This window comes from Neomonachus schauinslandi, chromosome 8 (assembly GCF_002201575.2).
Source record: "Neomonachus schauinslandi chromosome 8, ASM220157v2, whole genome shotgun sequence".
Classification (NCBI taxonomy): Eukaryota; Metazoa; Chordata; class Mammalia; order Carnivora; family Phocidae; genus Neomonachus; species Neomonachus schauinslandi.
The window spans coordinates 52,518,994-52,539,671 of record NC_058410.1 but is presented as its reverse complement, the minus strand read 5'-3'; the positions used below and the strand labels follow the sequence as shown (position 1 = coordinate 52,539,671).

The 20,678-nt window shown below is 36.0% G+C and overlaps 1 protein-coding gene across 1 annotated transcript in view; it reads left to right on the top strand.

Moving 5' to 3' along the window:
- The window catches only part of AFG1L (AFG1 like ATPase), a 228,824-nt gene that overhangs the window by 91,364 nt on the left and 116,782 nt on the right, over nt 1-20,678 (top strand). The window contains exon 7 of the mRNA XM_021693462.1: nt 7,167-7,266. Within this exon, the coding sequence (XP_021549137.1) occupies nt 7,167-7,266 (100 nt within the window). The remainder of the gene's footprint in view (nt 1-7,166; nt 7,267-20,678) is intronic.

The window sequence follows — 20,678 nt, the reverse complement described above, 5'->3', positions numbered from 1 at the left end:
TATACCAACCCAGTCATAAAATACTATTTATGTATGTAAACACACGTATTTTCAAATGCATTTTCTTTTTTTTAAGATTTCATTTATTTATTTATTTGAGAGAGAGTGTGCCCGTGTACATGAGCAGGGGAGGGTCAGATGGAGAGGGAGAGGGAGAAGCAGACTCCCTGTTGAGCATGATGCTCAGTGCGGGGCTTGATGAGGGGCTCAATCCGAGGACCCTGGGATCATGACCTGAACCGAAGTCAGACACTTAACCGACTGAATCACCCCGGCACCCCTCAAATGCATTTTCTAATTGAGGAAGGGGCTCATGAAGGTAAAAGTGCCTAGGACCCATTAATGTCATAATACCACCCTAATAGTGAGGCCCTAACAGAAACCTCTCTTGGTTGCACTGGGCATTCTCCATTGAGTTCAGACTTCAGGATGTCGATGTGTGGTTGGGAAGTAGGAAACAAAAGCAACTCTCAGGATGCTCGTGTTCCAAATGAGTGAGTCTTGCAAAAGAAAGGCAGGCAATAAAAATGATTTTTCAAATTACGTATTAAGTATAAAGGAGATCAAGGGGGAGATAGGCCCCTCGCTTGTAAAATGTCGCTTGCTAACAAAGAGAGAGTGGATATGACGGAGTGGTCATTGCCTGCCCCGGCCAGAGTTGGTTTGATGTTCATTCATTCGTTTACTCATCCATCCAGTTGCCTTAAATAAAGAGCCTTATCCCAAACTACAGGACCCGATCTGACCCACAGTCAAATGGACCATGTCTGGACATCTGATCTATGAGTACCAAGCCCACAAACTTGCCCGCAACATTGCACTTGTGTGGTGTACCCTGGGATTGGGCCAATCATGTCCTCTGTCTCATGTCTTTCAACTAAAAGGCACTGAGGGCAGTTCCCACACCATAATGAAGCAGGAACAAAGAGACGTAGGAAATAACTAAATCACATTAGGGGGAGGACTGCAAGGCTGCTCCCTGGACAGCTGCTGAGTTCTCCAGAGCTCCCTCAGCTCCAGTTCCCAGCAGGTGCTATCAGTGCTGTTTGCATCCTGGAGTCTCAAGTAAACTCCTTTTCTTTAGCTGAATCTCCTGTGCCTGTTGCTTGCAAACAGTCTTGGGGATGGATCTGTTCAGCTCGTGTTTTGCTCCTATCTGCTGTATCAGGAGGGATTTCCTTATGGCCTGTAAAAGATAGCATAAGTAGGAGTACTGTGAGGAAATGTCACCTTCCTTCATATAGAATCCAGTATCTACAGTGCAAGGAGAATTAGCTGATGAACTAAAGACCAAAGAGCAAAGAGATGAGGTATCTCCTAGGATGCTTTCTACTATAGGTAACAGAAAACCCAACTTAAAAAAGCTTAAACTCTAAGTGCGTGTGTGTGGGGAATACAATAAGACAGTGTCATTTCTTTTATTCAAGCCTTCCTGCTTTCTCTCTGATCCTATCTCCTTGCTCCTTGCAAATATTTTCCAACCCTATTTTCCTCAAAAATTAGGGAACCATAGCTAATAGTGGGTGTTATACCAAATGCTTCTTTCCCACCAGAGCTCTGAAGAACATATGCTCAGAGATGATAAAACAAGACTGAATATCAAATTGATTGCTTTTATTTGATCGCAAATGCTACTGGAATGTAGCATTCTATTATGTTAGAGTTGACAACGTGAGAGAACCCGCTGCTTTTTTCTTTTTTTTAATTATTATTATTATTAACATATAATGTACTTTTTGCTTCAGGGTTACAGGTCCGTGATTCATCAGTCTTACACAATTCACAGCGCTCACCATAGCACATACCCTCCCCAGTGTCCATCACCCAGCCACTCCATCCCTCCCACCCCCCTCCACTCCAGCAACCCTCAGTTTGTTTCCTGAGGTTAAGAGTCTGTTATGGTTTGTCTCCCTCTCTGGTTTCGTCTTGTTTCATTTTTCCCTCCCTTCCCCTATGATCCTCTGTCTTGTTTCTCAAATTCCTCATATCAGTGAGATCATATGATACTTGTCTTTCTCTGATTGACTTATTTTGCTTAGCATAATACCCTCTAGTTCCATCCACGTCGTTGCAAATGGCAAGATTTCATTTTTTTTTTTGATGGCTGCATAATATTCCATTGTATATGTATACACCACATCTTTATCCATTCATCTGTCGATGGACATCTAGGCTCTTTCCATAGTGGCTGTTGTAGACATTGCTGCTATAAGCATTGGGGTGCACATGCCCCTTCGGATCGCTACATTTGTATCTTTGGGATAAATGCCCAGTAGTGCAATTGCTGGGTCGTAGGGTAGCTCTATTTTCAACTTTTTGAGGAACCTCCATACTGTTTTCCAGAGTGGCTGCACCAGCTTGCATTCCCACCAACAGTGCAGGAGGGAGAACCCTCAGCTTTTGAACAAAGTTGCCCTGCATGTCCTAGGATATAGAGTGTTAGTAGTTTTGCTTTTATTTCCTCTGCAATTCCAGACTTGAGCCTGGAGTTTACCACTGTATGCGAGAAAAGGCCAGTTATCTCTATATACCCACTGTTGAGAAGAACCAGAGAAAGCAAGAGTATAAGGGCAGGAATATGGCCTCTAAGGGCAGAGGTGATCACTGAGCAGAACCTGGATCTCCTGGTTTCAGTATCTGGACTGTCTTCTACTGGTTTTAGAAAAGCTCCTCTAGCATACCAAAACTGGATTATTGCTAGTCCAGATCTCTCCTTGTCCCCTTTTTCTAAAATTTGGGGGTAAAAGGATACCCCCAAAATACTGTTACAGCAGCACTCTGATTCCCAACATCCACACAACTTAGAACAAACAAGCAGAGCCTTTGCACTGAACTTTCTGCCTGGGGCAGTCTCCCCCAGATACTCCAAAGAGTCTCTCACTTCTTCAGATCTTTGCTCAGTTATCTCCTTAACAAAGGCCTATTCTTAAAAAACTGGTTTGCCATTAACCAATGTCCCTTACTGTCTTTTTTAAAACCATTCTTTTTAAAAATAACATATATCACCTTCTGGCATATATATATTATTTATTATGTTTACTGCTTATTATATATATATTCCTCCATAATCTTGAAGGTAGGAATCTTTGTTTTGGTAATTGATGTATCTCAAATGTCTAGAACTGTGTTTGAGGATGAGTGAATGACTAATAGCGAGTGAAAGAATGAATGAATAAATCCTAGTACCAAATGATAAATATTGAGGTAGTGTCCCAACTAAGTCCCACTTCCCTTATTTATAATAACAACCCACAATTTTTCCTGTCAACATTCTGAATTATCTTAACATTTTTTGTCTAATAGATGAAAAATGGTATCTTATTGTTTTAATATATATTCCTTAAGTAATAATATAGTTGTATTTTTTCTACATTTGTTTATTAACTAGTTAAAATTCGTCTTTTATGAACTATCTGTTTGAGACAATGCCATTTATTGGAATGGTTACATTCCATCTATTATGTATATTCTGTTTATTGAGTACTATGTGCCTTTGTTCTTAACTACTGTACTATGGTATATACCATTCCATCTACAGCTAAAGTTCGATACAGCTACATATAAATAACGTGCAATTATACTAGCACGTATGCCATACACAGATAGTAGTCCTAGCTAACATTTCTTGAGGATTTAATATAAGGATCATAACAATTTTGCAAGGTAGGTATTATTACTACCTTCATGTAGGTATTATTACTACCTTCATTATACTGATGAGGAAATTAAGGGTCAGAGAAGTTAACTAACTCATCAAGGTTACACAGCTGGTAACTCCGTTTGAATTCATCATTAGTGCTCTAATTCACTAGTAGTAACAGCTATGTTATATGTTCTTTTTGGTATATGATGTCTTACATTATGTATTTAAATATACAGATCTGGAGCTGGATAGGCTTTTAGTAGATGTGTTAGTGATAGAACCTAAAAATTATCCTTAAGCCTATTAATCCTAGTACGATACACTGCTGATTTACTAGAAAAGAATTTTTTAGGCACTTTATTCTTAACAATCGTATGTCTACAATCACCACTTCACTTTTAAAAATTGAATCCTATTAGTAGTCTTGATTTTTAACTAGTTATTATTGGCCTTTACTTGGTGTTAATTAATATAATATTTATTTTACTAGGGAGCTGAGTGAGAATTATTGCTGCTTAAAAACAAGACTATATGTACTCTTGAATTTGGGGAATTTTTAAATTATGTTTTGGCAGTATTCAGATTACATTTGCAGAATGTATTCCTCATTAGCTTGGTCATCTTTAGTAAAGTATAGCATTTCAGTTTTGCCTGTGGTGTCAAATATACTATTATTTTGTTTGAGAAATTTGTCTAGGTAGGTTGTTTTTATATGTTTTAGCTGCTGAAATAAAAGAGCAGATTTTCCTCAAAGTTTTCTTTAGGGTCTTCATTATGTTGACTTTGAATATTTACATTTTTTTGTTAAACCATTTATGATTCTGAAGGTATAATACTGAAGGAAACTGATTTTTAAAAAAAAGTTATTTTTTCCTGTCTCTTTTAGGGACACTGGATAGATGTTTTACTAATATGGTCTAAAAAAAAAAAAGAATTCTGATGAGCAGAATATCATGCAAAATTCTCCTCTATAAGCTATCAATATCATTTAAAAAATAGTTTTGACCGTTTTTTGTAAAACAGGAAAGCTATTAAAAACTGCTAATAAAAAATAGGTGCTTATTTTTGTGCTAATACTAATTACTAATAATGCATGCTTATGTTTGTCACTCATTACATGGCACTGTACCAATCAGTGGGTGACTGAGACTCAAGCACTTACATATGTAAATTAACCATTAGATTTTTTTTTTTTTTTTTTTTTTTACTTAAGTGAGTCATAATGGAAAGCAACTCTAGGTCATAAAAAATCTTTTCTCTTTAATGCTAATGAAATGTCTCCCCCTCTCTGTATTAGCGGACTACCCTTATTGGTAATCTGTAGCCTTCTCTTTTGTTCTTGGTGGTAATGAAATGCTGGGTGCTAAAAAAGCCCGCTCTCCAAGAATGTGTGGCCAATTGTCTTCTGTTCACTTATACTGTAAAATTACTGTTCCCCAGCAAAGCTGAACAAGTGCGGGGACAAGATCAAAAGAGTATACATTGGCACCCAGCTACCCCAAGTGACTCCAGCTTTATTAATTAGCCATAGCTTCTCCAAGTTAATTTACTCTGATAGAGCAAAAACATTTTGTAATACAAAACCAACAAATTATGATTCAACCACAAGTCTTTATTGTTTGCTTTTCTTCAACTTCCAGCTTAAACCTTTGCACTGTTACAAGCTAAATGTCTCTTTACTTTTCTAAACCGTAGGGCATGAAAAGCTATTTTTAATTTTTTTTCAAAAACATTGGTGAGATAGTCAAATAACCATTTTTATTTTCTAAAATTGGGCAACTTTTCATTGATATCATTCTCTTTCAAAGTCAGTGTATTGGGAATCCAATTTAAAAGTGCACTTGCTTCTAAAATTTGCAAGCTTGTTTGCTCTCTCATCAGAAATGCCACTGGTGTCTAAGCATTTGAAAAGGGCCTTCTCTGTGAGTATTTTTGCGGAAGCAAAATTTGACAGTGATCCTAAGCTCCAAATTAACTATCACTTTCCTAAATAATTAAATAGTTCGACTTTCCTTTTCATTTTAATCACCACTCTGTAAGTTTCTGAAGTCTTTTTAATTTAAGGAATCTTCAGTAGTTTTCTAGTTAATGTTTTAAAGTTAAAACCTGAGGCAGAAAAAAAAGAAAAAAAGCTCTGCACATCCCTGTTTCCTGGTTTGGTTTGGTTTTTGTTCAGTTGGGAAGGAAATAATGAAACTTTTGCGTAAAAGAGAAAAGTGACATCAACCTGTGTAAGTCAGGTGGTTGTTGTCTTATACAACCATTTAGTGGGTAACTTTCAGTATTTTGATCTAATTTGAAAGAATTACCCCGGTTTCTATGCTCTAACAGAGTTTAAAAATAACAATGTGATATTTATTGTATGTTTTGTGAATATAAAACCAATTTTATTAAGATGATCTGAAATGCTATTAAAGATCAAAATATTTTTACATAAGAAGTATCTAAAACCCATATTATTATATTTAAAAGGGAAGGTACAATGATTAATATCTATCTTCACTATACATTTGTTTTTGAACTCAACTTCCTTCCCTCCTTAATTTCTCTATTTCCTTGTGATTTTAAAAAGCTTTTTTAAAAGTTAATAAGCTTGTTAATTGTGGATTTTTAAAAATTTTAGAAAAGATAATTATATGTGTCTCTGTAACTTAGATGGAATAATTTTATCTATATTATGTATTTCTGCTTTTGTCAGAAGTAATTTTTTAAAGCACTGCATGAACCATTCTTGTAAGGTTTTTCTTTTCTTTCTTTCTTTTTTTTAATAGAAGGAATATTTGTGTTTGCGAAGGTTAGCAGAGGCTGGCTGTGCTGGAAGTGACTGCAGTGCCTTTTGATTATTCATGGACAGTAATAGAAGGCACTTAAAAAGAACAATGAAATTGCTTATTTTTGTGATGGGCCATCTGTTGAATTGTTTTGTGCAACAATTGCACAATAGTATCTATGTCATATCATTCTATTTTCAACAGCAGCTGATTATGTCTCACTGGCTATTTGTCCTTATTTCTAAAGTCCCATGACCATTTAAAGTCACCTTTTCAGGGACCTTTGCCAGAAAGGTATTAGAAATCTCAATCAGCTTGTTTATTCTTTTTTTTTTTTTTTCTCTCTCCCTCTCTCTCCTCTTTTTGCCAGGGTGGGGTGGGGTGGGGTGGACGGAGTCTGTGGTGGGCGTTGGAGGAGGGATTTGGTCATGTTATTTCTAATTAATTAGACTTCCTAAATGTTTAAGACAATTATCTGTACTTTCCACCTGTAGTTTATAAAAGAAGTTAACATAGAACCATTTGATAATTTGCGTAGAAATGATAGGCTTGCAAAAAAGAATCAAGTTTAAAAGATTACCATACAGTCTTTCATGCTTTTAATTATCTACTCTTTTCTTCATGATGATAATTAGAATTTTTCTCTTGGAACTCACTTCCATCCTTAAAAAAAAAAAAAAAAGATGAGCCATTAGCAAATTTGTTAGAGCAGAAGTGAAATTAAAATAAAACAAATGTGTTGTTGTCCATAGGTCACTGACATTGCTGATGCCATGATTCTGAAACAGCTTTTTGAAAATCTGTTCAAAAATGGGGTCGTCGTTGTGGCAACATCCAACAGGCCACCGGAAGGTAAAAACAAACATTGTGCTAGTCTCATCCAATTAGGTGGAAACTAACAAGCTTTGAAAAATCTATAATTTTTATATTCATCTTATTGTGTTAATAAAATCTGATGACTTTGCTTATCATTAGTTTTATAAAGGACTTAATCTAGAAAATCAGTTGGTATTTGTATTTGAAAAATGTTTATATTCTTAGCAAGGTAAATTCATGTGATCTCCTGTGTTTGACCAACTTGCTGTTTTTCTCTGAGTATTTGATATATGTTCATATCAAAAAATGATGCTGGCAGGCCAGGTCTGAGGACCCGGAGGGGGTCCTATAGAACCAGCCAAGAGGGTCCATGGCTTTTGCGCAGGATGGAAATCAAATGCAAGCCAGCAGGAAGTGAGAGCAGAGTTTATTGAAGATATAGAGAGAGCAGATACAGAGAAGCGACTGGGAGACTTGGAAAGGAAAGGAGCATGAGTTTCGTCTTTGTTCAGGGTCTGTGGTTTTTTATTAAGGATGATGGTATGGTGTATGTGTCCTCTCAGGCATCCAGGAACTGGTTAAAATGAAGATGAGACCCAGGTGTTATTCCTTGGAGCCAGGGCATCTTGGTGTTGAGATGTCTAGCACTGGTGGTCTGGAATATGCATACGACAGCTTTGTTCAGTCATTATCACCTCGTCCTTCCTTAGATGTTATTTATTCTGAAGAAATTGTGAACTCCTTGTCCCTTAGAAGGAGGGCATACACTATTTGCATTCTGAAGCATGTGTAAAGTGGGGTGGGGGTACAGGTCCTAGCAAGAATAGAAGCAGGAAAAGGAGCAAAAAGCAGATTTTTATGGAATTCTTCAGTTTCTGTATCTCAGAAATACAAGCCTTTCTAATTGCTTTTTACGGGCCATAAAAGAAACTCAAAGAAATGAAAGAAAACTCCTAATTGAATCTTAGAAAAAGACTTAAATCTTGCTTACATGTAAGTGGTTTCTAATACTTAATTTATCTCTAAGGAAGCACTTGTGGGAGACATCAATTACTTAATACTTTTTTTTTTAAAAGATTTATTTGTTTTAGAGAGACAGAGTATGAGTGGGGGGGGGCAGAGGGAGAGAATCTTAAGCAGACTCCCCACTGAGCATGGAGCCCAATGCAGGGCTCAATCCCATGGCCCATGAGATCATGACCTGAGCCAAAACCGAGTCGGATGCTTAACCGACTGAGCCACCCGGGCACCCCAATTACTTAATACTTCTGAATCCAGTTATTCTTTTGAATCCAGTGTAATTACACCTAATCTGATACACTACAAGAGAATTATGAATGATTCTGTCAGATGTGCTTATTAAAATTTATATAATGTTATGGATAGCATTCTTATGATTTACCAGGGTGGCAACCCTATGAGATAACGCAGTGAGTTTTTTCATATTATATCATTAACAAGACTCTCCTTTAGCTGACTGTTGACTAAACAGTGTCATCAGTATTATCTTTAGACATTCAGTGACAAGCTATGTTCATAAGTAACATGGTGCTAGAATAAGCTTGGAACACTGCCCCCTCCCTCACCATCAGTAAAGACTGCTGAAAAGAAAATTGCAGTTGGCTGCTCAGTTGGCTGTGGTAAACTGAGGAAGGACCACTACAAGGAAAGGCTAAGGAACAGTCTGGAGCTCATAGCTTTGTAGAGTGAGCAAAGTTATAGGCCCACCAAGATAGCATGTAGAAATTCAAAGTGGAGCCACTTTTCCAGAGAAGACTGAAAATTTAAGATGTGAAATTGAAAAAATTGGGCATTAACCACAAACTTAAATCCTTTTTAAAAATATGAACCATAGAAGGGATACTGTCATACATTTAGTTTTTGGCCATGGCAGACAAATGATCATCATAAATGGCTTAATATTTTAATATAGAGAAGATGGTATGTATATATATGCCAGGAAAAGATAAAAGTATAGGACAAAGACTATATAGGTCAGTGGTTGCCAGAGACTACAGTGGGAAGGCGTTTGACAGCAAAGGGGCAACATGAGAGAATTTTTGGGGGTGATGGAACTGTTTTGTATCCTGATTGTGGTTATGGTTACATGTATTCAAACTGATAGAACTGTACACCAGAAAAGTTAATTAAAACTAAGAACAAATCACATGGATAATCAATGCACAAAAGAGATTAGAACCTAGGTTTTGTGACTCTTAACACGTTGTCCTCTATCATTTCTCCTTGTTGGTCATCATGATCTTTGTCTACCCTGTGCTAGAAAAAGCGGCATGTCCTGTTTTCCAACCATCAAAATGCATTCAACTTTTTCTTTAGGTCACAGCTTTTAATCTAGAGCCCCAACATTGGTTGTTACTGTTTTTAAATAGCATCTACTAATTCTCAGAGCGTTACAAGAGGTGGGGGAAGAATCTTCTTGTCAGAGCGTTCTCCCAATAGCTGGAGAGAGAATGACCCATGTGAGGATTGAAAGGTAGCCAGTGTGGCTGGAGTACAATGAAGGAGGGGAAGTAGGATGCAGTGAGGTCCAACATGAATCTGGAGAAGTGAGAGCTAGACCTTCTAAAGCAATAAAAAGGATTTTGGATTTTAGTCTAAGAGAAATGGGAAGATACTGAAGTACTTTAAGTAGGGACTGACAAGACCAGAGTTGGAATATCACTGGGTGTAGTGTGGAGAGTGGTTATGGGGGGGGAGGGGGATGCAGTAGTATGGTGGATTCAGTGAAGACATATTAGGAGACTCTTGTAGTACACTGGGTAAGAAATGGTGTTAGCTTAGTATAAGGCAGTGATTATCACCTAGGGGACTATTTGGCAATGTTTGAGGCATTTTTGTTTCTCACAGCTAGGCAGGGTGGAGATGGGTACTGCTACTGGCCTCTAGTCATTCTGTAGAAGCCAGGAATTCTGCCCAAACATCCTATAATATGCACGGCTACCCCCCACAACAAGGAATTATCTAGCCAAAAATGTCTGTAGTCCTGAGGTTGAAAAACTCATAGGTATCACCTATGGATATGGAGAGGATAGATCTGAAAGATATTCAAGAAGTAAAATGGATAGCACCTGGCTGTAGGTTGAATATTGAGGAAAAGAGAAAGGCAAATGTAGAAATTGTTTTAAAATTTCAGGCCTGTACAACTAGGTGGTGATTCCTGTCATTCAATAAAGACAGTATAATCTGGAGGTTAAAGGTCCAGAAGATAGTGCTCAGTGGAGAAAAATATTTTTTCCCTTCATTAATTTTTTTAGCCTCTCTGTTTAATTTTCTTCCACTTCATTCATTTCATTCCCTCCATTTCTAGTTGTAAAGCTTCAACTTCATGAATAAGAATGGGAATTATTGTTGTGGATGGAAGCTACTATCATACCCTAATCTTTTAACAGCTTATAACTTAATTGTCAATTAATAGACATTATTAATTTTAGTAGAAAATGATCAGAAACATTTAATAAGCAATTAATAATTTTAATGGGAAATAGTTGATAACCAAGTGAAAGCAACACCAGAGTTTAGGAACCTAAAAGAGAAAAATCCTGTAGAAGAGAAGAAAGGGATGCAATACTTGGGGAGGGGGTGTGAGGGGAATAAGGTATCAATGAGTGACTGCCTGTATGTTACTTTTCTCTAGTCCTGCATTTGAATTCCTGTCTTGGGTCCAAGCCCTCACCCTCTCTACCCCATGTAGTTGTTAAAACCCCAGACCAGGGCATGTGTTGTGATGAGCACTGGGTGTTATATGCAACTAATGAATCTTTGAAAACTAATGATGTACTATATGTTGGCTAACTGAACACAGTAATAATAATAAAAAAAACCCAAGCTATTCCAAAAAAAAAGAAAAAGAAATAGAAGGAAAACTTCCAAATCCATTCTGAGGCCAGCATTACCCAGATACCAAAACCAGGTAAAGACTCCACTAAAGGGGCACCTGGGTGGCTCAGTCGTTAAGCGTCTGCCTTCTGCTCAGGTCATGATCTCAGAGTCCTGGGATCGAGCCTCACATCGGGCTCCCTGCTCCGCGGGAAGCCTGCTTCTCCCTCTTCCACTCCCCCTACTTGTGTTCCCTCTCTCGCTGTCTCTCTCTCTCTCTCTGTCAAATAAATAAATAAAATCTTAAAAAAAAAAAAAAGAGTCCACTAAAAAAAGAACTACAGGCCAATATCCCTGATGAGCATGGGTGCAAAATTTTTCAATAAAATACTAGCAAATCGAATCCAACAGTACTTTTAAAGAATCATTCACCCTCAAGTGGGACTTATTCCTGGGCGGCAAGGGTGGTTCAATATTTGTATTTCTCAACACCAGTTTATATTTATCTCACAAACATTGTCAGTAGAGTATTTGGTTATGTTTTGCTTTTCACTTTTACTGCTAGGAAGCTTAGATTCAAACTTGTAGATGACCCAGAGCAAATATTTAGGTCATTATAGTATGCGATTTGGGCTTTGTTACCAGCTTCATTTAGTATCCTTTCATTTTTTTCTTCTTTCATCTTACTTTTAGTCTATGTTCCTTTGTTGCATTTTATATAATCTTAGAAGTCTCCTTAAGTCTTTTTTGGAACATTGGGATACAACAAATATAAAGTTCATAAACAAATGTATTTCAATGAAGCTTGTATCTTTTTATGCAAATCCCCCCCCCAAAAAAACCCCAAAAAACTCCAAAAAACAAACCCAAACCAGGATCAGCTGATGATTACTACTTTAGCTTTTAGCCTCCTATTTGCTGGTCTGTAGGGGTTTTCCTAGTTTCTTGCAAGCTCAATGTATGTTTAGTATATTTTAAGCAACAGTTGTAGTGCTACTATTTTATATTTTGTAGGATAATATGGTTAGGGCTTTTTTTTTTTTTTTTTTAAGTGAAACAGAGGATATTGGATCAGATCCATAGGAATAGGAAATTGCTAGCAAATTTTCAGATAAATTAGATCTAGATATAGTTTGTATTTAATTTCTTATTTTTGTAAAGCCTCAATTAGATGACTTATTTGTGATTTTTGTCATTTAGGGAAATAGTTTATGTGGCCCATATACAAATAGACACAGTTTTACTTTTCAAAGATTATGCTGTCAGGTCATTAGAAAAGCCTAAAACAAAAATCTACAATTAAAATTTCATATATGTGCTACTCAGTTTTTAGGTTCTGAAATAAAACTTTGTTAATTACATGATATTCTATTTTTTTTTAAAGATTTTATTTATTTGACAGAGAGAGACCCAGTGAGAGAGGGAACACAAGCAGGGGGAGTGGAAGAGGGAGAAGCAGGCTTCCTGTGGAGCAGGGTGCCCAATGTGGAGCTCGATCCCAGGACCCTAGGATCACGACCTGAGCTGAAGTCAGTCGCTTAACGACTGACCCACCCAGGTGCCCATATGTGATATTCTAATAGAGAAAAAAAATATTTAAGAGCATGGAGACTCTAGCAACAAATTGATAATAGGCAAGTAAATTAAATGAATTAATATGTGAAATTAATAAATAAGTTTAAGAACTTATTCAATCAAAAAATAAGAATATATTTTTATGGGGAAATAGAATATGTAAATTCATTTCAACTGTGCTTCTTTGATAGTAAAACACAGAGTGGTAAAAAGAAAAAAGTCCCCTACTGACTTAAGTTAGAACTGTGAGAACAGTGCATTCTGGTCTTTCTAGTTTTAAATTTACTGTTTATTACAATGATAATGCTGCAGGCAGCATTAGAATGCCCAAGAATAATCCTGTATTACTTAGATTATCAGGCAACAACACTATGTGATCCTTCCTCAAGCAACACATCCACAGTAAATAAAAAGCTGGATATCACTAGAAAGTTGGCTAACAATTATGTACACACATACAACAAATGTAATTATTATTAATATTATATTATTATTATATTAATATTTCTAGGGAGAAAAAAATCCAGTTGTGTTCACCATCAAAGCTACAAACATTTTGGCAAAATTCAGCATCATTCTTGATAGAATCACTCCCTAAAATATAAACAGATGGGTGGTTTCTTAATATGATATCAGATATGTGTATAGCAGCTCAAAGGTCAGAATTATGCTTAGTGGGGACACTGGCATTTCTATTATAAGTGTGAACAAAGGAAGGATGCCAACTATCACTTTTTAACATTGAACGACAGTAGAGATAGAGACATTATAAGAACAACTAGGAGGTTAGGGAGGGGAACCACATATCTTCATTATAGGGATTCTCCAAGATTAGTCATACCACTCCTTTTTCAAGGTTATAAAAAAGAAAATACCATAATATGGGAACAATAAGTAGAAAAGAGAAGTAAGTGTTAGAAAATTTGTTTTATATTCTTTAAAAATCAAGAAAACATAAACTGTATGATACAGAAGATCTAAGCAGAGAAAAGACAGATTGAGTTGAAAACCTTTTTACTAAGAGATTGGCTGAAATAAAAGAAAGCTAAATGAAATAAAGATTAAGTTAATTAAATTAAATTAATAAAAACATTAGAAGCACTGAAATATAGAATTGAAAATACAGAAAATGAAATCAGTGATGTAGGAAAACAACTTAAGAGGTATGTAGAAATAGAATAAAGAAAATAAAATGATGAAAAAAAAGTAAGTGTCCTGGAGGAAAGAGGTCTTAATGTGAACTTATTAAAAAGAAATACTTGAAATAAGAAAATTGATGATACCAATGAATTGAGTGTAAATGAGTATTTGTAGTTACTGCTTGCTTAGATATTTGTAAATTGTGTTCCCCTTGGAGAGAGTGTTTGCTGATCCTGAGTGACAGTATCATCATTTGTTGTACTTATAACTAGGGAAATACACAGTCAAGTATTTTATTTTATTTTATTTACTATTATTATTATTTTTTAGGTTTTATTTATTTATTTGACAGAGAGAGAGAGAGAGTGAGCAGCAGAGGGAGAAGCAGACTCCCCACTGAGCAGGGAGCCCCATGTGGGGCTTGATTCCAAGACCCTGGGATCATGATCTGAGCCAAAGGCAGATGCTTAACCGACTAAGCCATCCAGGTGCCCCACAGTCAAGTTTTTTAGAATTTAAGGTATACCTTCTAGTTTTCAAATAACTAGAAAAATGATAAAAGAATAAATAAAAGAATAAAAGGAAAAAATATTTCTTAGAGCAAAAACTAGAAAGCAGGAGAAGCAGCAAAAAGTATGGGTAAAGAACATAAAACAAGATCAGGCATGTTGACCTGAAGTATAAATGGGTTACATTTCTCTATTAAAAACTAAACTTCTGATATGGCTGAGTAAGCTCCTAGCCAAATGTCTTACAGACAATAATGATAAATTTGGAAAAAATATATAACACAACTATCTGAAGGTCTTGAAGAGTAAAAAATGTCAGGCAGATTCTAGAAGGGAGGTAAGACTTGGAAGAAAGTCCAAATTTGGAGATAATATCTTTTCTTTTTCTTTTTTAAAAAAATAGCCATCACCTTTAGGGCAGATAAAGTCAGTGCTACATTGAGTGATTGAAATTCTGATACAAAACTCAGTCTTTCTGGCCTGAAGAACCAGATGGTGGAATGTGGGGCAAGCATTGCTACAGGAAAATGAGAAGTGAACCCCAGAGTGAACTAGATGGATGTAGCCCCAAGTTCTGTGTATAAATCTTGTCCAAACCTCTGACTGACCTCTGAATCATACATTTGCGGGGTAGATCACAAACTTCCTAACTAAAGGTAGGGTAGGGTACTGATCTGAGATTTCAGTTTGTAGTTAGAATCATCAAAGGTAATTTCTTGCTAAAAAAAGATATTGACACACTCCAGAAAATGAAACAAATCCACAAGATCCAGGAAACAATCTCAAAATGAAGAATGAAGAAAAAGTGACCCATCCTCAAGAGAAAAAAACAGTCAACAGAGATCAACCCCGATATGACCCAGATATTGGCATTAGACTTTAAAGCAACAATTAAAATAATAATTGTTAGAGAAATGAGGTAAAGAAAATATATTCATAATGAATGAAGAGATAGGAAATCTCAGCAGAGCAAGAGAAATCATAAAAAAGTACCAAGTTTAAATTTTAGAATGAAAAAAGACAGTATCTTAAGTAAAAATTCACTTGATGAGCTTACTAGCAGAATGGAGATAACAAAGCAAAGAGCCAGAGAGAGAACTTGAAATTACTCAGTGTGAAGAATGGAGAGTAAATGAGAGAAGAAAAGAAAGCCTTAAGAATTTGTAGAACCATTACAAGCTTTCTAACATATTTCTAATTGGAATCCCAGAAGGCAAGAAGAGAGAATGAGGCAGAAAAACTTTTGAAGAAATAATGACTGAAAATTTCTTAATCTGGGGCAGACATAAATTTACAGGTTCAAGAAGCTCAGTGAAAGTCAAGCAGAGCAAATACAAGAAAACACTGCTAGGCAGATTATAGTCAAACTGCTAAAAACCTAATGTGAAAGGAAAATCTAGAAAGCATCTAGAGAAAAACAGCATGTTAAATACAGGGGAACAATGATTAGCTTCTGATGACTTCCATTAGGAACTATGGAGGCCAGCAACCATGGAACTACATCTTTATACTGGGGAAAAAAACCCCGTCAACCTAGATATGAAACAAAAATTTCCTTCAAGAATAAAGACAAAATACTGGGACTTCACCAAAATAAAAAATTTCTGCATAGCAAAGGAAACCATCAACAAAATGAGAAAATCTCCTGAATAGGAGAAGATATTTACAATGTTATGTCCAATAAGGGGTTAATATCCAAAATCTATAAAGAACATATAGAACTCAACACCAAAACCCCCCAGATAATCCAATTTAAAAATGAGCAGAGGACCTGATAGACTTTTTCCAGGGAAGACCTACAAATCGCCTATAGAGACATGAAAATGTGCTCAACATCATTAATCATCAGGGAAATGCAAATCAAACCCACAATGAGATATCATCTTACACTTGTCAGAGTGGCTAGTATCAAGAAGACAAGAAATAGCAAGTACTGGCAAGGTTGTGCACCCTTGTGCATTGTTGGTGGGAATGAAAATTCGTGCAGCCATTGTGAAAAACAGTATGGAGGTTTCTCAAAAAATTAAAAATAAAAATGGCGTATGATCCAGTAATTTAATTCCTGGGTATTTACTCAAAGGAAATGAAAAAACTAATTTGAGAAGATAAATGCACCCTTATGTTCATTGCAGCATTATTTACAATAGCCAAAATATGGAAGCAACTGTCCATTGATAGATGAATGGATAAAGAAGATTTGGTGTATGGGGCGCCTGGGTGGCTCAGTTGGTTAAGCAACTGCCTTCGGCTCAGGTCATGATCCTGCAGTCCCGGGATCGAGTCCCGCATCGGGCTCCCTGCTCGGCGGGGAGTCTGCTTCTCCCTCTGACCCTCCTCCCTCTCGTGTACTCTCTCCCATTCTCACTCTCGCAAATAAATAAATAAAATCTTTAAAAAAAAAAGAAGATTTGGTGTATATGTGTGTATATATATGTATATATATACACACACACACACACATCCATACACATACATACAATGGATTATTACATAGCCATAACAAAGAATGAGATCTTGCTATTTGTGACAACATGGATGGACCTAGAGGGTGTTATGCTAAGTGAAATAAGTCAGACATAGAAAGACAAATATTCTATGATTCCACTTATATGTGGAATCTAAAAAAGAAAACAGACAAAAAACTGAACAGACCCGTAAATACAGAGAACAGACTGGTGGTTGTCAGAGGGGAGGATGGGCAAAATGGTTGAAAGGGATTGAGAGGTACAGAATGGATTAAAAATTTCAGAAGATATAATTTAACTGTAAAGATAGATAGATTGAAAGTAAGTGGTTGCAAAAAGATATACCATACAAATAGTAACAATATGAAGGCTGGCATGAGTTTATTAATGTCAGATTGAATTTACTATGGCAGGCCCTGCTGGTTCCTGTGGCCCCACTAGAGGATGCTTATGCTGGGCTCAGCTTCTCCTTCTTCAGTTCATGGCAGCAGGGGGCCTGTGTCCTTGACTCCTGGGCCATCGTGCTGGAGTTTGTCTGCTAGGGATTTCAGTTGTAGGTAAATCAAGTTTGTAGAAAATAGTTTTGAGCCTAAGATCATTTCAATAAGAGGACATCTTTTGTCTAGTACTAAAATGAGCATGTAAATTCCTAATCTGGAATATAGCTGCACAAGAATGATTTTCTGCTTTACCAGAATATACTCTTATAGTTACCTTCAGCTATAATGATTTATGATACCAAAAAGAGGAAATATTTTCAACATTAAGGAATCCATTAAAAGATCTTTGACAGCAAGGCCCATCTAATTATGTAGTTGACATTGCAGGAAATAAGTGTGATATTATCATAAAAGGGAAGTCGTGGAGAGAGATGCTAAGGACTCCACTGACTCATCCATACAGTTTTTGTAGAGATCAGTACAAAAACCACAATGAACTTAAATGAACTCTAAAGAAATTTGTCAAAGAATTCCATTCATTCACACTAATACTCCATCTGGTAGTAAGGACCTCAGAGTACAAAGACAACTTTTATTTAGAGTCCATGTGAAAGCTGTTGTTAACTAAGCCTCAGCCACTCACACTTGATAATGAAATAGATGGTTCTAAAAGTTAACAGGAGAGTAGGAGTCTCTGCCACTAATTTTTGCCTGGCTGGTTTTGGATCATCTTCATGCATGAAAGATTCCCGGAAATATAGAGGTTCTGTTCTCTCATTGAACACTTAAGTCATGATATTTAAATCCATTGACTTCCATTATAAAAAGAAGCTCTAGTGTGAAAAACTACTTCATTGATGTTTAACTTTACTAAAAATAAATATGTAAGTATATGGATGGTAGTATTTTTGTAATCAAGATTTTATGTGACATTTTGTGAAGTTTCTCTTTCATGGTTCTTAAAAACAATACCCTCTGGAGCCTATAATTTCCTTGGATTCCCATTATTACTTTTACAGGGGATCGTGTCCTTTAAAATGTTGTAGGATAGGGGCGCCTGGGTGGCTCAGTTGGTTGAGCGACTGCCTTCGGCTCGGGTTATGATCCTGGAGTTCCAGGATCGAGTCCCGCATCAGGCTCCCTGCTCAGCAGGGAGTCTGCTTCTCCCTCTGACCCTCCTCCCTCTCATGCTCTCTGTCTCTCATTCTCTCTCTCTCAGATTAAAAAAAAAAAAAAATGTTGTAGGATATCTAAAGTGAAGGGCTGGCAATTATTTAAATAAAAAATGGATTTAATTTACAGGACTATTTGTAGGATTGATGGGAAGGATTTCATCTTCCTGCCATCATCTCTGTAGCAGTTTTCATTGAAAATATTAGCTAAGGATATATGCAGTAACACAACATCAATAATAATAGATATGTAGATCACCCTAACTTTTCTTTCTGATTTTTTAATTTGTGTATCACCAAACACATTATTGGCATTAAAAAAAAATAAGCCTTTATGGTCAAGATAGTGGTGGTACAAAACCTCTCTAAAATAAATTTAGTTTTATTTGTTGCTTTAAACTGATTGGCAATGATTAAAAAGGAAGGAAAAAAATAGAAGGAAAGAATAAGAAAGGAAGAAAGAGTAAATTAAATAATGTAAATGTTAATTTTATATTTAACCCAAATGTTTTGTGAAGAAGAGATAGTTAAGCATTATCTAATATGCATAAAGTCTATGTGAGATCGGTACTTACGGTTTTATAAATTATATGAATACTTTTATAAATCTATAAATTCTAAGTTTCATCCAAAACTCCAAAAATGTAAATGTCAAAACAAATATTACTAGAGATTAAGAGTGACATTTCATAATGATAAAAGTCTATTTATTAGAAAGCCATGACAATCTTAAATGTATGCACCTAATAACACATCTTCAAATTACACAAAGCAAAAATAGATTTAATGAGTGAACTAGACAGTTGAATAATCATAGTTGGAAATTTGAACATCCCTCCTAAAGCAGTTGAATGAACAAAAATTTGTAAAGATATAGATAATCATTTGTTTTGACCTGATTAGTACTTACTGAACATTAAACCTAATAACTGCAGAATTCAGTCTTTTTAAATGCACATTGTATGTTCACCAAGATTGAACATATGCTGGGCCGTAAACCAAGTCTCAACAAATTTATAAAGTTTGAAATCATATAGAATGTATTCTCACCATAGTAGAATTAAATTAAATGTCAACAACAATAAGATATCCAGGAAACTCTCAAATATTTGCAAATTAAATAATATATTTAACTAATCCATGGATTAAATAAGAAATCACAATGAAAATTAGAAAATGTTTTGAAGCAAAATAAAATGAAAATGTAACATTGAAATTTTTAGGATGTTGCTAAATAAAACAGTTCTTTGAGGAAAATTTGTAGTTTAAATGTTTTTTTAGAGGAAAAAAAGTCTCTAAAATCAGTGACCTAAGATTTTACCTTAAGAAGCTAAGAGGCAGGGCGCCTGGGTGGCTCAGTTGGTTGAGCGACTGCCTTCGGCTCAGGTCATGATCCTGGAGTCCTGGGATCGAGTCCCGCATCGGGCTCCCTGCTCAGCGGGGAGTCTGCTTCTCCCTCTGACCCTCCTCCCTCTCGTGCTCTCTGTCTCTCATTCTCTCTGTCTCAAATAAATAAATAAAAAATAAAATCTTTAAAAAAAAAAAAGAAGCTAAGAGGCAACCTACCAAATTGGATAAAATCTTTGCAAATCATATATTTGATAAGGGTTTAATATCCAAAATATAAAAAGAACTCCTACAACTCAATAGCAAAAAACCACAGCCTGATTAAAAGTGGGCAGGAGGATCTAAATAGACATTTTCCCAAGGAAGACATACAGCTGGCCAACAGGTATATGAAAAGGAGCTCAACATCACTAATTGTCAGGGAAATTAAAATCAGAACCACAATGAGTTATCACCTCACACCTCTTAGAATGGTTACTATCAGAAAGACAAAAAATAGCAAGTGTTGGTGAGGAAGTGGATAAAAGGGAACCCTTGTGTGCTGTTCATAGGAATGTAAGTTGTTGCAGCCACGATGGAAAAACATGGAGGTTCCTCAAAAAATTAAAAATAGACTACCATATGCTCCAGCAATTGCACTACTGGAAACTGAACTCATAGATGCAGAGAAGGGATTGATGGTTGCCACAGGTAGAGGGTGGAGGGTGGACAAAATGGGTGAAGGTGGTCAAAAGGTACAAACTTCCAGTTATAAAATAAATAAGTTCTGGGGATGTAATGTAGAGCATGATGACTCCAGTTAATAATACTGTATTGTGTATTTGAAAGTTGCCAAGAAAGTAGATCTTAAAGTTCTTATCATAGGAAAAAAATTGTAACTAGTGATGGATAGTAACTAGACTTATTGTGAGTGATTATTTTGCAATATATACAAATATCAAATCATTATGTTGTACACTTGAA